Source organism: Lissotriton vulgaris, chromosome 7 (genome assembly GCF_964263255.1).
Source record: "Lissotriton vulgaris chromosome 7, aLisVul1.2, whole genome shotgun sequence".
NCBI lineage: Eukaryota > Metazoa > Chordata > Amphibia > Caudata > Salamandridae > Lissotriton > Lissotriton vulgaris.
The window spans coordinates 853,934,004-853,950,590 of NC_141695.1; the positions used below are offsets into that span (position 1 = coordinate 853,934,004).

The 16,587-nt window shown below is 43.9% G+C and overlaps 1 protein-coding gene across 2 annotated transcripts in view; it reads right to left on the bottom strand.

The window, feature by feature from the left end:
- CYFIP2 (cytoplasmic FMR1 interacting protein 2) overlaps positions 1–16,587 on the bottom strand; it is a 158,342-nt gene that overhangs the window by 64,156 nt on the left and 77,599 nt on the right. For both annotated transcript variants that reach the window (XM_086931227.1, XM_086931226.1), the window contains exons 15-22: positions 15,100–15,247; positions 7,454–7,607; positions 7,208–7,364; positions 6,765–6,861; positions 5,177–5,253; positions 4,643–4,751; positions 4,356–4,475; positions 3,154–3,353 (exon numbers count right to left, since the gene is read on the bottom strand). In XM_086931227.1, the coding sequence (XP_086787353.1) occupies positions 3,154–3,353; positions 4,356–4,475; positions 4,643–4,751; positions 5,177–5,253; positions 6,765–6,861; positions 7,208–7,364; positions 7,454–7,607; positions 15,100–15,247 (1,062 nt within the window). The remainder of the gene's footprint in view (positions 1–3,153; positions 3,354–4,355; positions 4,476–4,642; positions 4,752–5,176; positions 5,254–6,764; positions 6,862–7,207; positions 7,365–7,453; positions 7,608–15,099; positions 15,248–16,587) is intronic.

Sequence of the window (16,587 nt, forward strand, 5' to 3'; positions counted from 1 at the left end):
GTCACATTATCCATCATTAAATCTAAACACGGCCTGCGTTTTAAACTAATATGGACGCATCACTGTATACATATCCGCTTCGGGACAGCCATGCATTTATACATTATTCTGCTTTGTACTTCTGTAAACAATTGAGAACAGTGTTCCTCTGCTTGACCTATAAACCATGTTTAAAGATTTGTTTTTAAACTTCTGTTCTCAATGGAGTCAATAGAGACCCTCTGGAACTAGTGACGCTTTGTCCATGGTAAGCATCTTAAACAGATTAACTCATTGAAAACACACCAACCTTGACATGCTCATAATCGCAGAAACATGCCACACACTTACCTTTGCTCTAATATTCAACAACCACATTGCTGACCATTTACACACTAAACCGGTGATGGCCGGTTGGATTCACACCCAGTTAAACTCGGTTTGGTGACTACCAAGCCAGGATTACTGGCTCAGGAAACGCTGGTCACTTGTAGTTCTCCAGGGAGGTACCCCAGGTACTCAACCTGGATAAAACCATGTGGTGTCCAAGTTCGGAGCCAAGTGTGTGTGTTTACATCACCCCTGTTACTTATACTCAGTATAGTGGTTGTGTGGGGCACTCAGGCAATCTTCATCTCCAGTGAAATGATGAGTGTGAGAGCCTTTGGGTGTTCCGGGACATGTTAATTGCTAGTATTTTATTTGTTTTGAGCAGTTGGGAGTGTATGTTTTAGGACCGCCCTGCAAGGGAAACGTTTACTATGCCTCGGCCACTCTGCCCCCACTTGGGGCACACTGGATCTCTGCATGTCTCATTTCGGGCCTCCCAGATCCCTGCTCAGTGTGAGATGTTCATTACAAGCTTGGTCTCCAAGGATAATGTTGTTGTGTGAGTTTGAGGCACTTACTTTCAACTAGGGTTAATTTATTACACTCATTTTAAAGAAATGCCTCTTTTTTTGCATGATCACCCCCGAAGTTGTGGACTGATGCTCCTGGCTTTTCTACTCTGAGAGTGAACTGAGGCCGGCTACCAGACCTTGGTGTCAGTAATCTGACTCTTAAAAGTATATGTTTGCTTGCTTTATACCAAACTGATTTAACTTTACTGACTTACAAATCCCTAGTGTATGGTACCAAGGCCTGTAAGTTAAAGTGCTCCACCCGGGCTGCAGCACTTATTGTGCCATCTTGGATGTGACTGCATGAAAACATGTCTCACAGCTGCCAACTAGAAGAGCAGTTTTAAACATTTAGCCTTCCATTTAAACTAATGGGTAAGCCCAAACCTCCTTTATAACATATATGTTACCCCTACAGCAGGCCTATTGAGTCCTATGGCAGAGTGCTGTATATTAAAAAGTAGGACATGCATTTTATATGTCCGAACTATAAAAGTCCCAAATTGACATTCTTACTGTTGAAAGGCTAGTAGCCCCTTTTGGTGATTGGGGTTACACATTGACAACTCAGCTGTCGTAACTTCTGAATGGAAATACTAAAGTGGGTACTTCAAGGTATCAAAATAATCGCATTAAACCTGACCTAATGCTCAACTCGAAGTTAGTGTAACTTTCATGTAAATACAACTTTTAAAAAGTTGCCACTCTGTTGCTCGTTTTACAGTGGCCCAGGAGACTGATCACCGACACCCAATATTTGGGCCCAAGGCTATTGGACCTCGGAGACTCATTGGAGTGTGGTTTGGTCATCTAAGACGGACGCTAGCCTTCACCAAAGGGAACCACTAGTTTTACTGTTACCGGAGACCAGTAGTCCAATGGCCATTGGACTTTTGCTGAACCAAAGATGTCTTCGAAGGACACTGACTCTTGTGGCCAAAGTCACCCCACAAAGACCATGGAGTGACCCTAGAAAACCCCTCATCAACTGCATCAGCATCCTCAGCATTTTACAGCATCTTCAGCATCCTGTGTCCCTTTTATCAGGACCACACCATTGAGGTCTATGGCAGTTCACCCATAGAGCTAGGAACTGGATTTGAGACTGCTTTGGTGACATGGTAACTGCCTCCACTGTAGTTGGTTGCAAAACCGGGCAGGTGTAGTAATGTAATGTGTGTGTCTTGTAAACCGCACTGCCACCTGGAGGCGTCCTGGCGCTATAGACCGCTGGGGAACCCGTCCTGGTTTTCCTTGTGAGATGTTCCCTCCTGGATATCTCCAAGGTGAAACCAGGCATCCCCGGCGTTTGTGGGGGGCCGTTGTGGAGATGAGGCAAGCTAATGCCCAGAGGTGCCGAGTGTGATCCCTGGTTAGAGTAGGCACTGAGGCGAGAATTATCGAGTCTGCTGACCCTGGTTCACGACCCTGCCTTGCGTCGGGGATTGAACCCTGGTCCCGGGCCGTCCTCTGCTTCTGGGTCTGCCGCCTCTAACCAGTGAGCCTCAAACACAACTTTATAAACGTTTTACAAAGTTTCCAAACTTTCTGCTTACCAATGCTTGTTAGAATTTTGTGTATAAAGCACTGTTTTATTGTTTACTTAAAATCTATATCTCAAATACCCTCTTGCAGATTTTGTTAATTTTGGTGTCTAAAACTTCATAAACATAAGATTCATTTTTATATAAATTGGGTATTGGATTTCTTTCATTTTTATTGCCTTTCTTATTTCCTTGTTCTGGTACTTCTAAATGCTTTACAAATGTTCCTTTGTTTAAGCTTTGTTGCTCGAACCAACAGAAACCCACGGTTGAACTAAAAGTTTCAAAAACAAGCATGCTTGGATCAAAGATGGTATTGTGAGTGTATTACATGCTGAGGCCACACAACAACACCATATAATACAGCGCATTTCCTCACACTCATCAAATCCATGGGCAATACAGTGTCTTTGTGGCACTCCTAAAATGTCTGAGTCATTGGTGAATGTTTAATCACAGTGCTGAGAGTGCAAGCGTGTGTGAGTGTCTGTGTGTGTATGGACATTCTGGATCTCTTGAGGCACTAGTGAGTGAGTGACTGCAATATGCTTGGTTTCCACCTGTATGTGTTTGGAGAACTGGTCTCTCCAGCAGCACTGAGGGTCTGTTTGGGGTACCGCTGGCCTACACAGGAAGTCCCAAACTTGTCTGGAGTCACAGATGTTCAGGGGCAGTAATAAGCCAGCGTCTGCAGTACGACTAGCTTTTGTGGGCAGCCCTGCACCCACCTGTTGGTTGAGCCATTGTAGCAGTAGTTCGGCAGAAAGTCGAAGTTGAGCTCCCAGAAGACATGCAGGGTGTTGCGCCCATAGGGAGCAGAGACATTATGATTGGCTTCTCGGAACATGGCATCAAAGCTGTCCAAAGTGAGGTGTTTACAGAGGAGGCGGTGTGTCAGCCGATTGATCTCCAGCAGCCACTCCAACTCCTGCACGAGTAAGAACCAATGTCATGTAAGCCATGAAATAACCAGTTGTTTGACACTACCAGCATTAGAAACTGAACCATTTCACCACTTTCCCTTGGACCTGCTTCCCACTACAGAGTCAAGAGTCACCCAGATGGTCTGTCCCCCGTCAAGGCACAGTGTCACTGAGCTATACCACTGAGCTATGGTACCAACAATACCTAAGACATGACAACAGTTTCATCACTGAATAACATCACTACCTCTCAAAACTCAAATTGAGCTGCAAGGCCAGATCTTACAAATGAAAATTAACAACTGAACATCTCCTAGAAGTGAGTTAAGTTACTGAAGTTTCTATATATTGCACATATAGCAATTAGTTGGCCTCTTAGCACTGTTCTATACAGAGCCTATATATGAATGTGGTGTTTCCCAAATGGACCATCTGGTAAGTGCCCCAAGACAAACATGGCCTTGATGAGTAAGAGTGGTGTTGTGATTGGAATTTGTTGTGTTCTGGAGATCAAAAATGTGCTATATTTTGTTCTGTGGTTTTATATAGAAAATATTCATCAATTAGTTGGCCAGTTAGGCTTGGTCACTGGGTGTAGGTTTGCACAAAAAAGAGCTTCTGTGTGGTTTGTCTGATGGCCAGCCCCAGTAAGTACATGTGATGTGGTTGAGCAGGTTCACTGTGGGGGTTCAAATCTTTAGACCCCAAACCTAATCTGTTTCAGCTGTGGTCATGTCTGTTGGTTTGGGAATCTAGGCATCACACTAAACTGAACTAAACAGAGCAATGGGCTATGTCTGACAGCTAATCCACTGAACCTCTCCCAGAATTACGCCATGTGCGTGGCTGGCTGCTCAATCACAGGGCCACTATGAGAACTGCACCAACAGGTTTGTCTCCCCATGGTGCTTTAAAGTCAACCAACGGCCAAAAAGCAAGAGAAACAAATTCTTGATCCTGTTTCCTAGTTATTCATATGGCCAAGAGATTATCTCCGGCATTCATACCACAATAGATGTCAGATCTTCACTCTCAAAGCGGCTGATGGCCTGATCCAGAGACTTGTACATGGCAGCAGAGATTCTCTGGGTGATGAGTCGGTTCAGGTCAATGGATCTACCCAGCAGCTGTAGAAATGAACGTCAAGAAAGAGAGCAAAAGAAATTAAGGAAGAAAGGCACAGCTGAAAGAGAAGGGAGATGGAATGAAAGAAGGCAAAATGAATGTGCAGTGAGAGCACAAAATGTCAAAAAAATTGTGTGTTCAGTGCGCTTGGGATCCTATCCTGACATACCTGGACATGTCGCTGCTTCAGTAACGTCTCATAACGGTTGGATGGTGGGTAGGGTATGATCACTCCATAGTTCTTACACTCTGCTCTGAACCGTTTGTCCAGCAGGACACTGTAGTAAAAGGAGCGAGACCATCATGACCAGGATCCAGGCAAAGTCGTGGGGTCTCAATATACAGATCATTCTACTGATGATTCAGGCATGAACTACTGGGCCAAGGTTATCACACACTGCATTTCAATATGAGGCCTAGTGCCTTACAATAAATAATCACAGTCACTATCATCCCCAGGGCTTGGCATGCATCGTCCTCATCATCACCCCAGGGACTTTAACACTATCACTCGGTTCATGGTCCACTCTACACTGTCTGGTGCCTTGCCCTTATTACATAGTCTGGTTTTGGATAACCCCTTGTAGCTCTCCCACAATGAGACAATGCACTCATCCTGTGGTTCTTCCTTCAAAAACAAACTACATTCTATTCCCACACTTTCCTTATCTTTCTCATACACACAAGGCTAGGACACACTTACCTGCCAGACATAGCTTTGTAGTAGGCAAAGATCTGATCCGACAACTTGTAAACAAACTGATCGAAACACAGGTTTACCTAGGAGAATAGCAATAAATACAGATCAGTTGAAATAAGCAATGCATCATTCTTCTCTTATACTTTCCAAAGAGCTTGTAAAGTGCACTAACAGAGGGCCAAGGCCATTAGGTGCGATAATTCACACCTTAGCACTTAGGACACACCTTAGCACTTAGGACAATCGACAGGAACAGTAGAGGAGATGCCACAGTATACCGGGGAAGGATCAGAGCAAAACTCACATAAAAAGGGAATGGCACATTTCAGTAACTAAAGGAAAGAAGAACCACAAACCAGTAAACCCTGCAAAAGATTATGGAAAGACTAACCAAAGCATCCAAGACTAGAGAAAAGGACAATCGACAGGAACATGCAATAACCTAATGACACAGCTGAGTACTCAAATAAAGATTCAAAACACACTACTCTAAAATCCAAGAAATGCTAAAGGAAATACTGCACTAGAATCAAAGAGAATGTGTAGGATACAGAGTCCTGAAGAAGAGAGAAGTATACAACACTATTCCCTAGCGGGTGCTGAAAATGTACATCCCACTACTACTAAATGAATTACAAACCACAACACACTAGAAAAAAGCAAGTGAAGTCTCACTAGTCCTTGGAGAAGGCAGATGGCCCACTCATTCAAGCTCCAAGACAAGAGTAAATGACACACTTCAGGACCTGGGGAATGCTGAGGGACTAATCCAGGAAATAAATACGTGCTAGGAAGATAAATGACAAGGAGAAGGCCAATGAACACATCTCCCAGAAGCTTGGGAAAGCTGACTTACCTCTTACAAGGATCTGGGCAGGCTACAGAACACATCCCAGGACCTAACATAACTTGGGAAGCTGTAGACACATATCTCGGGAATAAGAGAACGCTAAAGAACACATTCTGAAGCTAAAGAGGGCAACAGCAAATCAGAGGACATTGAAAAACGTGAAGGAACAATCCCTGGGATTACAACATCCTAACAACTCATCATTGGACATGAAGAAGGCTAAATGACACAACCCAGGACCCGGTGAATATTGAGAAACACCTCCAAGGACCAAGAAAGGTCTAATAGCACATCAGATGACAATGGGAAGTCTTAAGGACTCAGCCCAGAAGCAATATTTCCAGAGTGAAGTCAAGAAATCACAAATGAACCTGTATGAAGGCAGAAGAACAAAGTGCTAGCTAGCCCCACAGCATGGGAAGTGCCATAGGATGGGATTGATGCCCAAGATGGTAGCTGGACACATAAAACACTGGGCATGGCTGTATAACAACAACCAGGGGAAAACATAAGGATGCACTCACTCCTGGACCCAGAAGACAAACCTTCCTTCAAGTACAACAGAGGACTCAAGCTCTTTATAAGGACACATCTCCAGCAGTCTTCAACTTATTTCTCTTTCTCCTATCTTTCAGAAGTTTCTCATTCTCTCATATCCCCTCACTCCTATTTTTATTAAAACTAAACAGCAGAGATCTGTGGATAGAATTTAGATTTTCTGCATCTGTGGCAAAGACATACCTCTGCCTCAATCTCATCGTAGAGGAATTGTTTCTTGAACTTGGTCAAAGCATAGTAGGCACTGTCATTGTACAGGTCCAAAGGGTACAAGACATACCTTCGGAAAGGAAAAACAGGTTATTGAGAGCATATCATACACCAGCACACTGGATATCCTGTAGAGGTTCTGCCTTGAAGATCACAGAAACGTTTTCTCTTTTTTTACACATATTATACAAGCTAACCTAAATTTGAGGAACACATCAGCAGTGTTGCATCGTGTTGCACATGATTGCTGTATTGATGCCCTATCTCCAATTACAACAAAAGTCTCCATCGATAACCTAGGAGCCCCTTTCTCAACTTATTTTCAATTACAAAGGATGCAACAACTATTGAAGAAGCAGGATCCCATTTGAGATCAAAGCACCCCATCCACCAGTCTTCAGCCCCGGAGCACGTACTCCATCATAGAAGGCTCCTTGGTCTCCAGTATGTGATCGGTAAGAATCCAGGGCATGGACATCTCAATGGGAAACTGAATCCGCCGGCCCATAGTCAGCTCAAGGAAAAATTCCCGAAACCAAAGCTGCGACAGGTCACAGCACTGCTGCAGGGCCTCTGAAAAGACACAGAACAGTCTCAAACTTGGAAAAAGACATCTAGAGGAGAAATAGCTCTGAAAGAGCATTGGAAGTTTTCACACTCACCACTACAGTTCAGCAGGTGTGTGAAGAAGAAGGAATGCTTGTGGAACTCCTCAATAGCCAGAACGATGGGCCCATCCAAGCTGCTCCTCAGAGTCTTCTTGGAACCACTTTTGTCAGCGATGAGAGATTCAAGCATTGTCCTCACCATGTACAGCTTAAATTAAAATGATTGATTGCAACAGTCACTATGATCCAGGCACAGTGCAGAGATCTCTTTGTTGATAACAATAGGCAGTTCTAGGTACAATCTTCAGTACTTCAGCGACTTAGATCCACAGATAGAGGTGACAGGATTGTAATTAAGGGCTTAATTTAGAGTTTGGCAGGTGGATTATGTACCCTCAGGGCAATGGAGTACTTGACCCCGTCGTCCTGACGAACATCTAATCCACTGAATTGTGAGTTGTCCACCAGCCCTTAAGATGACTCTGCATATTGATAGGAACCACAGTCACAGCAGTTCCTATCAAGGTATAAAAAATTTGATGGAAGGTACCATCAACCATGACGGCCGGCTGTCAAGCTTTTCAAAACTTTGTTTTAAAAAAAGAAAACATTAATGACCCCCACACTGTAGGAGATTTCCCCAGGTGTGTGGAGCTCTCTTTAGCTTTTTTTCCTGTCCCTTATCAGTAGGTTTTTCTGCCGGGGACAGACAGAAAGGAAAATGCTACTTACCAGTATGCATCTGTTCTTGGCATTTAGAGCTGCAGAGTTGTACACTTATGCATAGATCACCATCTGGTGTTGGGCTCAGATGTTTGCATGTTGTTTTTGTCTTTGAAGAAGTCTTGTAGTCACAAGGCTGGTGACTCCTCCTTCGTGGACAGTGCGCATGGGCTTCGGCTCCATCGTTAGATTGTTTTGCCAGTAGGGTTAGATGAAGTAGTGAGTAATAGAAAGGTGTCCATGCGTGATGTATCTAATTAAGATAATACTGGATCAGATAGAGGTATCCGGGAACGAGGGTGGGCATGTACAACTCTGCAGCTCTACATGCCAAGAACAGATGCATACTGGTAAGTAGCAATTTCTGTTTGAGGCATTTGAGCTGCAGATTGTACACTTATGCATAGACTATATAGCAGTATCCTCCTTAGCGGTGGCTACCTGTATCTGTTGCAGTAGTTTGAAAAAGTGTTTTTAATACAGCGTGGCCCACACTAGCTTGTTGTTTTGCTTGCACATCTACACAATAGTGTTTAGTGAAGGTTTGTGTTGTGGCCCAAGTTGCTGCTTTGCATATGTCATCTAGGGGAATGTTCCCTAAGAATGCCATAGATGCCCCTAGTTTGCGTATAGAACGAGCTCTAGGGGGAATGGTTAATGTGCGTATGGCTTTAAGGTAGCATATCTGTAAGCATTTTACAATCCACCTTGCAATTCCTGTTTTAGATATAGGATTGTCTTTATGAGGTGGGGAGAAAGCTACGAAACGTTTGGTTTTTCTAAAGGGTTTTGTTCTTTCGATGTAATAGAGTAATGCTTTTTTAACATCAAGAATGTGTAGCTCTCTCTCTGCCACTGAGTCTGGTTGAGGGAAGAATACTGGTAGTTCAACAGAATGGTTTAGATGGAAGGCAGACACTACTTTGGGTAAAAATGTTGGATTTGTTTTAAGAACCACTTTGTTATGATGGATTTGTAAAAATGGTTCTTGTATGGTTAATGCCTGGAGTTCGCTTACTCTTCTGAGAGATGTGATGGCGACTAAAAATGCTACTTTCCAAGTAAGGTACTGTAGTTCACATTTGTGTCGAGGTTCAAATGGAGGACCCATTAGTCTGATAAGGACTATATTGAGATTCCACACTGGGGAGGGTGGAGCTCTTGGTGGGATTATCCTTTAAAGCCCTTCCATAAAAGCTTTAATTGGGGGAACTCTAAACAACTACAAATGTTGTCTGTTTGGCAAGTAGGCCGCTATGGCAGCTAAATGTAATCATATGGCTGTATACGCTAGGTTACATTGTTGTAGATGCAAAAGGTAACAGATGATGTTTGAATGGAAGCAGCCAATGGGTCAATTTTATTGTGAGAGCAATAAGTGGCAAACCTTTTCCATTTTGCAGCATAGCATGCCCTTGTTGTAGGGCGGCTAGCCTCTTTGATAACGTTCATACAGTCTGGTGGAAGATTGAGGAAGCCAAACTCTAGGATTTCAGGAGTCAGATCATATGGTTGGGCTGATTGGGATCTGGGTGTCTTATCTCTCCATGGTTCTGAGTGAGAAACTTGGGAGAGAGGTACGACTGATAGCTGCAACAGAGTTGTGAACCATGGTGGCCTTGCCCATGTTGGAGCAACTAGGATCATTGTAAGGGAATGCTGTTAAGGTTCCTCACTAGCAATGGAATGAGTGGGAGAGGCGGAAAAGTGTAAGCAAATTTGCCTGACCAGTTCATCCGTATCTCATTGCCTTTGGACAATGGGTGTGGATGCCTGGATGTGAAGTTTGAGCATTTTGTGTTTTGGTGTGTGACAAACAGATCTATGTCTGTCTGTCACCACATCTGAAAGAATGGAAGAAGAACTCGAGGATGAAGTTCCCATTTGTGGATCTGTTGTGTTTGACGACTGAGCAGATCGCCTATTTGATTGTGTACTCCTGGTAGATGTTCTGCTAGAAGGTATATGTTTCATGGAATGGCCCACCTCCAGATGCTTTGTGCTAGATGGGATAACTGGAGAGAGTGTGCCCCCCCTGTTTTTGTATGTAATACATTACTGTCATGTTGTCAGTACGGATTAGGACAGCTTTGTTTAGGAGTGGCGGATGAAACGACTCCAATGCTAGAGAGATTGCCAATAATTCCAGGTAGTTGATGTGGAATTGCTTTTGTTGAGGGGTCCATAAACCTTGAGTGGTATGGTTTTGAAGATGTGCTCCCCAGCCGGTGAGCGATGCATCTGTTGTTAGCAATAGTTGTGGAACTGGCTTGAGGAACGACCGTCCTTTGGCAAGGTTTGTTGTGGTCCACCACTGCAGAGAGCGATGGGTGCGGTCATCCACTAACACCAGATCTGTTAGTTGACCTTGAGCCTGGTTCCACTGACGTGCTAGACATTCTTGTAATGGGCGCATTTGCAGTCTTGCATGAGGGAGGAGAAAAATGCAAGATGCCATCATTCCTATTATCTGCATGAACATTCTTGCTGGTAGAGTGTGTTGTGGTTGAAATCTTCGAACTAGTGTTTGTACAGCATTTATCCTGATGGGATTGGGATATGCTAGTGCTGTGAGAGTATTCACTGTTGCCCCTAGATATTGTTGCATTGTAGACGGTTTGGAATGGGATTTGGCTAGATTTACTGTGAATCCCAGACTGTGAAGCAACTGTATTGTTTGAAGTATGTGTTGAACACAGCTGTTTTGGGAGTTTGCTTTTATGAGCCAATCGTCTAGGTAGGGAAACACATGCATTTGTTGTGTTCTGAGATGGGCTGCAACCACCGCGAGGCATTTGGTGAAAACCCTGGGTGCTGTGGTGACTCTGAATGGGAGCATCTTGAACATGTAGTGTTGACCATCTACCACAAATCTGAGATATTTCCTGTGAGATTGATGTATTGGAATGTGGAAGTAGACGTCTTTTAGATCTATAGTGGAGAGAAAGTCGCCTTGCTGCAGTAGTGCAAGCACTTGTTGTAAAGTGACCATGTGGAAGTGGTCTGATTGAATGTTAAAGTGTAGAGGTTTGAGGTCCAGAATTAGTCTTAGAGAGCCGTCCTTTTTTGGGATTAGGAAATAAAGGGAGTAGAATCCAGTCCCTTGATGAAGTAGAGGAACTGGCTCTATTGCGTCTTTTTGTAACATTGCCACGACTTCCTGTTTGAGGAGCGGTAGATGTTCTAATGACATTGGACGCTGTCTTGGAGGAATGTTGGGGGGTGTAGAAGTGAGTTCCAGGTAATAACCATACTGGATAATTTGTCTTACCCACCTGTCTGTTGTGATGGAATTCCAGACAGGTAGGAACTGTGAGATGCGTCCCCCAAAAGGAGTGGGATGATCGGGGGGAATCGTAGGGAAGTCACTGCTTAATGTTAGTTGTGGGTGTTATTACCTCTGCCTCTACCCTTATTGTTGTTACCTCTGTAACCTCCTCTATTGTATCCCCTAGAAAAGGAGCCCTGGTTGGGACTTTTATAGGAAGATGTAGGGTGTTCTGACGTATTGGTTTTGAAACCTGCTCTATAAAAGGAGCGACGAAAGGAGCCTCTGGCAGATGATGACTGTAAGGCTCCCATAGACTTTGCTGTTTCTGTGTCTTTTTTTATTTTTTCTAGAGATGCATCAACTGCAGGTCCAAAAAGGTGCTCTTGATCAAATGGTTGATTTAGGGTTGTATTTTGCAGGGATTGTTGCTTAAACCCAGACACCCTGAGCCAGGCGTGTCTACGTAGCAGAACACTAGTAATTATAGCACGTGACGCGGTGTCTGCTGCGTCCAGAGCACATTTGATTGAGGTATTAGTAATAAGTCTGCCTTCCTGTACAAGATCATCAGCTTTGTCCTTATATTCTGGGGGCAGATGTTGAGTGAGCTTCTCTAGCTCATCATAGTGAGCCCTATCATATCTTGCTAGAAGGGCTAGTGTGTTTGCTATTTTCCATGAATTCGCAGCCTGAGACGCCATACGTTTACCTGATGTGTCTAATAACTTAGATTCTTTGTCAGGAGGTGGTGTGTCACCTGACCCTTGGGAGTTTGCCCTTTTACGTGCATTGGCTCAGTGTTATACTTATGCCATGGGTCTGTTTCCTGTGGTGAATTATCAGGACCTAATGGCATTATGTCTTCATCTAATTGTCCATGCCCCTGTGAAACTTCACTATCCTGTAAATCTGGAGAGTACAGTGGTGGAATAATTAAATTAGGGTTAATAGGTGGTGGAGGTGAAGGTGGTGGTGAAGTGTTAGTAGCTATATGGATTTTCTTTGGAGGAACTGGAATTTTTGGGAAATGTTCTGGATTCCTCTTTGTAGATGGCTTGGTGACTATATGACCAGTCTTTGGGTGAATAAATATAGTAGTCTGCTTTGGATCCAGGAAGAAAAGCTCTTCGGGCTGAACAGACTTGCTTGGCATCGAAGATTCCTTGGGAGCTGCTTTTGGATGTTTTGGGACATTGTCCGGTATAGCAGCTTTACCCGGTTTCGAAATTTTTGGTGCTTTGTGTTTTGATGGTACCAAAGTCTTTTCGGTGTGCTTCGGTGCCGAAGATTTCTCTGTTTGCTTCGGGACCGAGGTTTTATCCGGCTGTTTTGGTGCCGGTGGTTTATCCGGCAGCTTCGGCGTCGATGCTTTATCGAGTTGCTTCGGTTCCCATGATTTACTGGAGTGTTTCGGTGCTTGGAATCTTTTATAGATTTCGGTGCCGAGTGCTTCGCCGGTGCCGTCGTAAGAGGAGTGGCAACTCGGCCTGCTGGGCCTTTAGTGCAGAGGGTAGTTTTTTGGTACCGGATGGTTGGTTGAGCCGGCTGGCTTTTGTTTGTCCTTCGGTGCCGGGCTCGGGGGCGGGGCGTTCAAAGTTTTAGTACGGTGTGAACCTGAGCGCAAAGGCGAAGGTGTTACTGGTGCAATTGGTGTGGGCTTGGCCGAGGCCGGGGTTTTAGTACTCACGTCTCTTTGAGCCGGGGCGATGTCATCTTCGGTGTTGGAGACGTCTGCTTCGGAGTGCGGAACCTCTTCTGGCTCCGGAAGGTTGTCGGGACCTGGATGGAAGATGTCCGGAATGGAACCTGTGCCTCGCTGCATGTCACGGCGTCAAGCTCGACGATCCCGGATGGTCTTCTTTGATTTAAATGAGAGGCAAGCTTCACAATTGTCCTTTCGATTTTCAGGAGAGAGGCACAGAATGCAGACAGGATGGAGGTCCGAGTGTTGAAATTTAGCCCAACCCTGTGGACATTTTTTAAATGGAGTCCGTTCCATCAACGTCCGTCTTTATCGGCACGGGTAGGCCCAACGGCCCACGTCAAGGTTTGCAGGCGTCGAAGAGTAATGGAAGTTGTCGAGGGTGCGCATCGAAGGCACGCGATTGAGACAATACCATCGAGAATGATTCCGATACGGAGCGCAGCAAGTCACATCCGAACCCAATGGCGGAAAAAAAACAATCTAACGATGAAGCCGAAGCCAAATGCACACTGCCCACTGAAGGAGGAGTCACCAGCCTCGTGACTACAAGACTTCTTCAAAGACAAAAACAAGACGGAAAGTATTCCGTCAACTGAGCCAACTAGGGCTTTGTCAACTGAATATTTACGCTCCACCTGACTAAATGAGGAGGGTGGATCGTCAGTTTGGCAGGCAGGGTACTTTGTCACATTTGTGGTGGAGTAATCTGAACACCAAACTCTAAATTAGCCCCTAAGACAAGTCTGAGATTCCTCCTGTGAAATCGCAGCATTAACTGCAGCAGATTCCCCGTGAGTGACCAATTTGATGCTTCTTTTTATTTCCCCACAGATTTGACCTTCAAAAGGGGTTCTGAGTCTGTATGGCAGGCTTGTTCTATAGGGAACTCACCTATGGTGGCAGCTGAGAGGGATGGCTCTGCTCATACATAAATAATGCTCTGTATTTGATTTATCTGCTGTGGAGCTGTGCCATTCTACATAGTGCGAGCTGGAACATGCTAGATGAAATCCTAAGCAAGCACCACAAACAGGCTAGCAGAAAACCTTCATGAGAACCCCTCCCCTGCAAAACATATTTATTTTGTCAGCACTCTAACTGCTGCAGGGGCAGAATGCCATCTACAGATATACTGTCTGACATAAATATTACGTCCTTAATATTGTTTACAAAAATATTGTCCCATTGGGTTTAAACCTTCTATCCATTACACCAATGTGGCAGCATTTTTGTAAACAACATTAAGTACCCAATATTTGTTTCTGACTACATTCTGATAACGATATTCTGGTACCATACCAATACCCATTCTGTCCCCTCTATTTGTCCCTAAATATCCCATCTATTGGCTTTTTCTTACTATTTTATTTTGTTGATGTGACTTTGTACTTGCCAGTGAGCATATGATCCCACTATCTATGGTACACCTGCCTCTCTTTCCTATTACCAAGAAATACCCTTTAAGCGAGAAGTTTTTGAATGGGTGTTTAGTCACCCAGGATGACAGGAAGAATGGCTCAGTGAGGTACACATGTATGACTGAGAAATGTATTGATCTGCAGAATATGGGTTTTTAATCTAGAGAACTTAGTAAATAGTTTTTTAGAAAATGCAGAAATCCATCCTTTCCTGATTGATACTTTGTGTGTTTTTCATTCTTCTAAAGATGGGTTAGTTGCACTCGGAAAAGGTATCTCTCAGGATAACATATGCTTGCGCTACATGCCACCATGGGGATAGAAGTCTGAACAAAGCTTCTGACTCCACTCTTTACTTCCTTCTCATTTCCTCCTGTATTTGTTTGACTTCATAAGGGGAAGCAGATGGACTCTGGAGTATGCAGTGATGAACCCATTTATTAAGAATACTGTTGATAAGGATTTAATTTATCAAAAGAATTTCCACTGCACATAGAAACAGGTTAAGGTACTTTGCTACCCACCTCTTCATTTAATAGTGATTACTCTGCTGAGAAGCAATAGATGGATGTAATGGACATACCTGAGTGCTCGAGGGTCCTACTGCTCGTCGCGGGACCTTAATATCAAATCCTCCCTTGGGGTCCTTCTCTCCTCTGAGGCACGGGTCATTGGAAGGCTCTCGACTCCCTTCCCAGTCACAGATCGTCTTCCGAATTGCTTGGAGGACACTAGGGGAATGGGAATGGCAGTTACTGTAAAGCTTTCAGCCATAAAACAAAGTCACAGAAAAGTATAAAGGCATTAGTTTATAGCTTCAACATTTATACCCTGTTAGCGCAAGAACTGATATCTTTGTTTTGGGGGATGTAACACAAGATCCCACCGAATTAAATCTGCATTCCCAATCTACTTCATCTGATTCAACCTGACCAGTGCCGTACTAGACACAATTAATCTAACTTTTTTACCTCTTGCACAGTTTTGGGAACAACACCCACATTTAATTTCTAGGCACTATAATCTGGTTAAAGGAACATTTTGTCCTCCTTAAGTTGAAATTGCTGCTTTTAGTGCTATCCAAATAATATGTGATCCTTGCATTACTGTGCCAAGCCCTCTGCCCTCAATAACATCCACTACAGTGCCTTCCATAGAGGTCATTGTAATACTCCATCATTTCCTAGTTGATGCCTTCAACCTTTTTATACATAATGACACTCTGCCTCAGCCAGTGTCATCCAAACTGTCCCATTCAAACGCCATCCACCTTGTCATCCTGTCCTGTTTAATGCACTTTTGTCTGTCTTCCATGAAAGTGTCACTCAACAACATTTTAGCTCTATTTTGTGCCCTTCTGTCCTATGCACATATCTTCAAACACTGTTCCCTCTAATATCCCTCAGACCTATCCAGCACACGTCCAGTGCAAGTCAGCTGGTCTCTGACCAGGCCTTACGCATCAAAATGTCTTTAACACCAAGGATCATCAAGTCCTACAGGACATCCACTACAACTACATGGGCATATTCGGCACAGTTCTCTCATGCTTCTCCTCTTTTCTAAAAAAAACCCCATAGCCATCAATACATTCAAATGAACAATTCTAAACCTCCCCCCCCCCCATCAAACATGAGTACCCTACGTAGGGAGCTGGCTCTTTATACAGTGGACCAAAGATACACTGTGTAAAGTGTCCAGGGAAACCACAACTGGTTTACAGAGTCACAAATGACACCCCAAATGCTCTCTTTTGTGGTAGTGTGGGCGAGCATTTAGGCATATCAGAGTGTAGGGCTAAGCATTTATTGTACACACAAAGGCAGTAAGTGAGATACACACTCAATAAAGAAATCCAACACCAATTAATAAAAATAAACACAAACTTTTATATGAATTTAGATGCCAAGATCATCAGAATCGGGTAACTATTTTTAAAGACATTAATTTTTACAGTTTTCAAAAGTTGACAGTGCAATTTCAGGCAGCAGTAGTGTTGTGCTATGGGGGAAATTCATGTACTGCATTCTGGAACTTAAAAATGAGTTACGGAATTGTTGTTTGGGCTTAA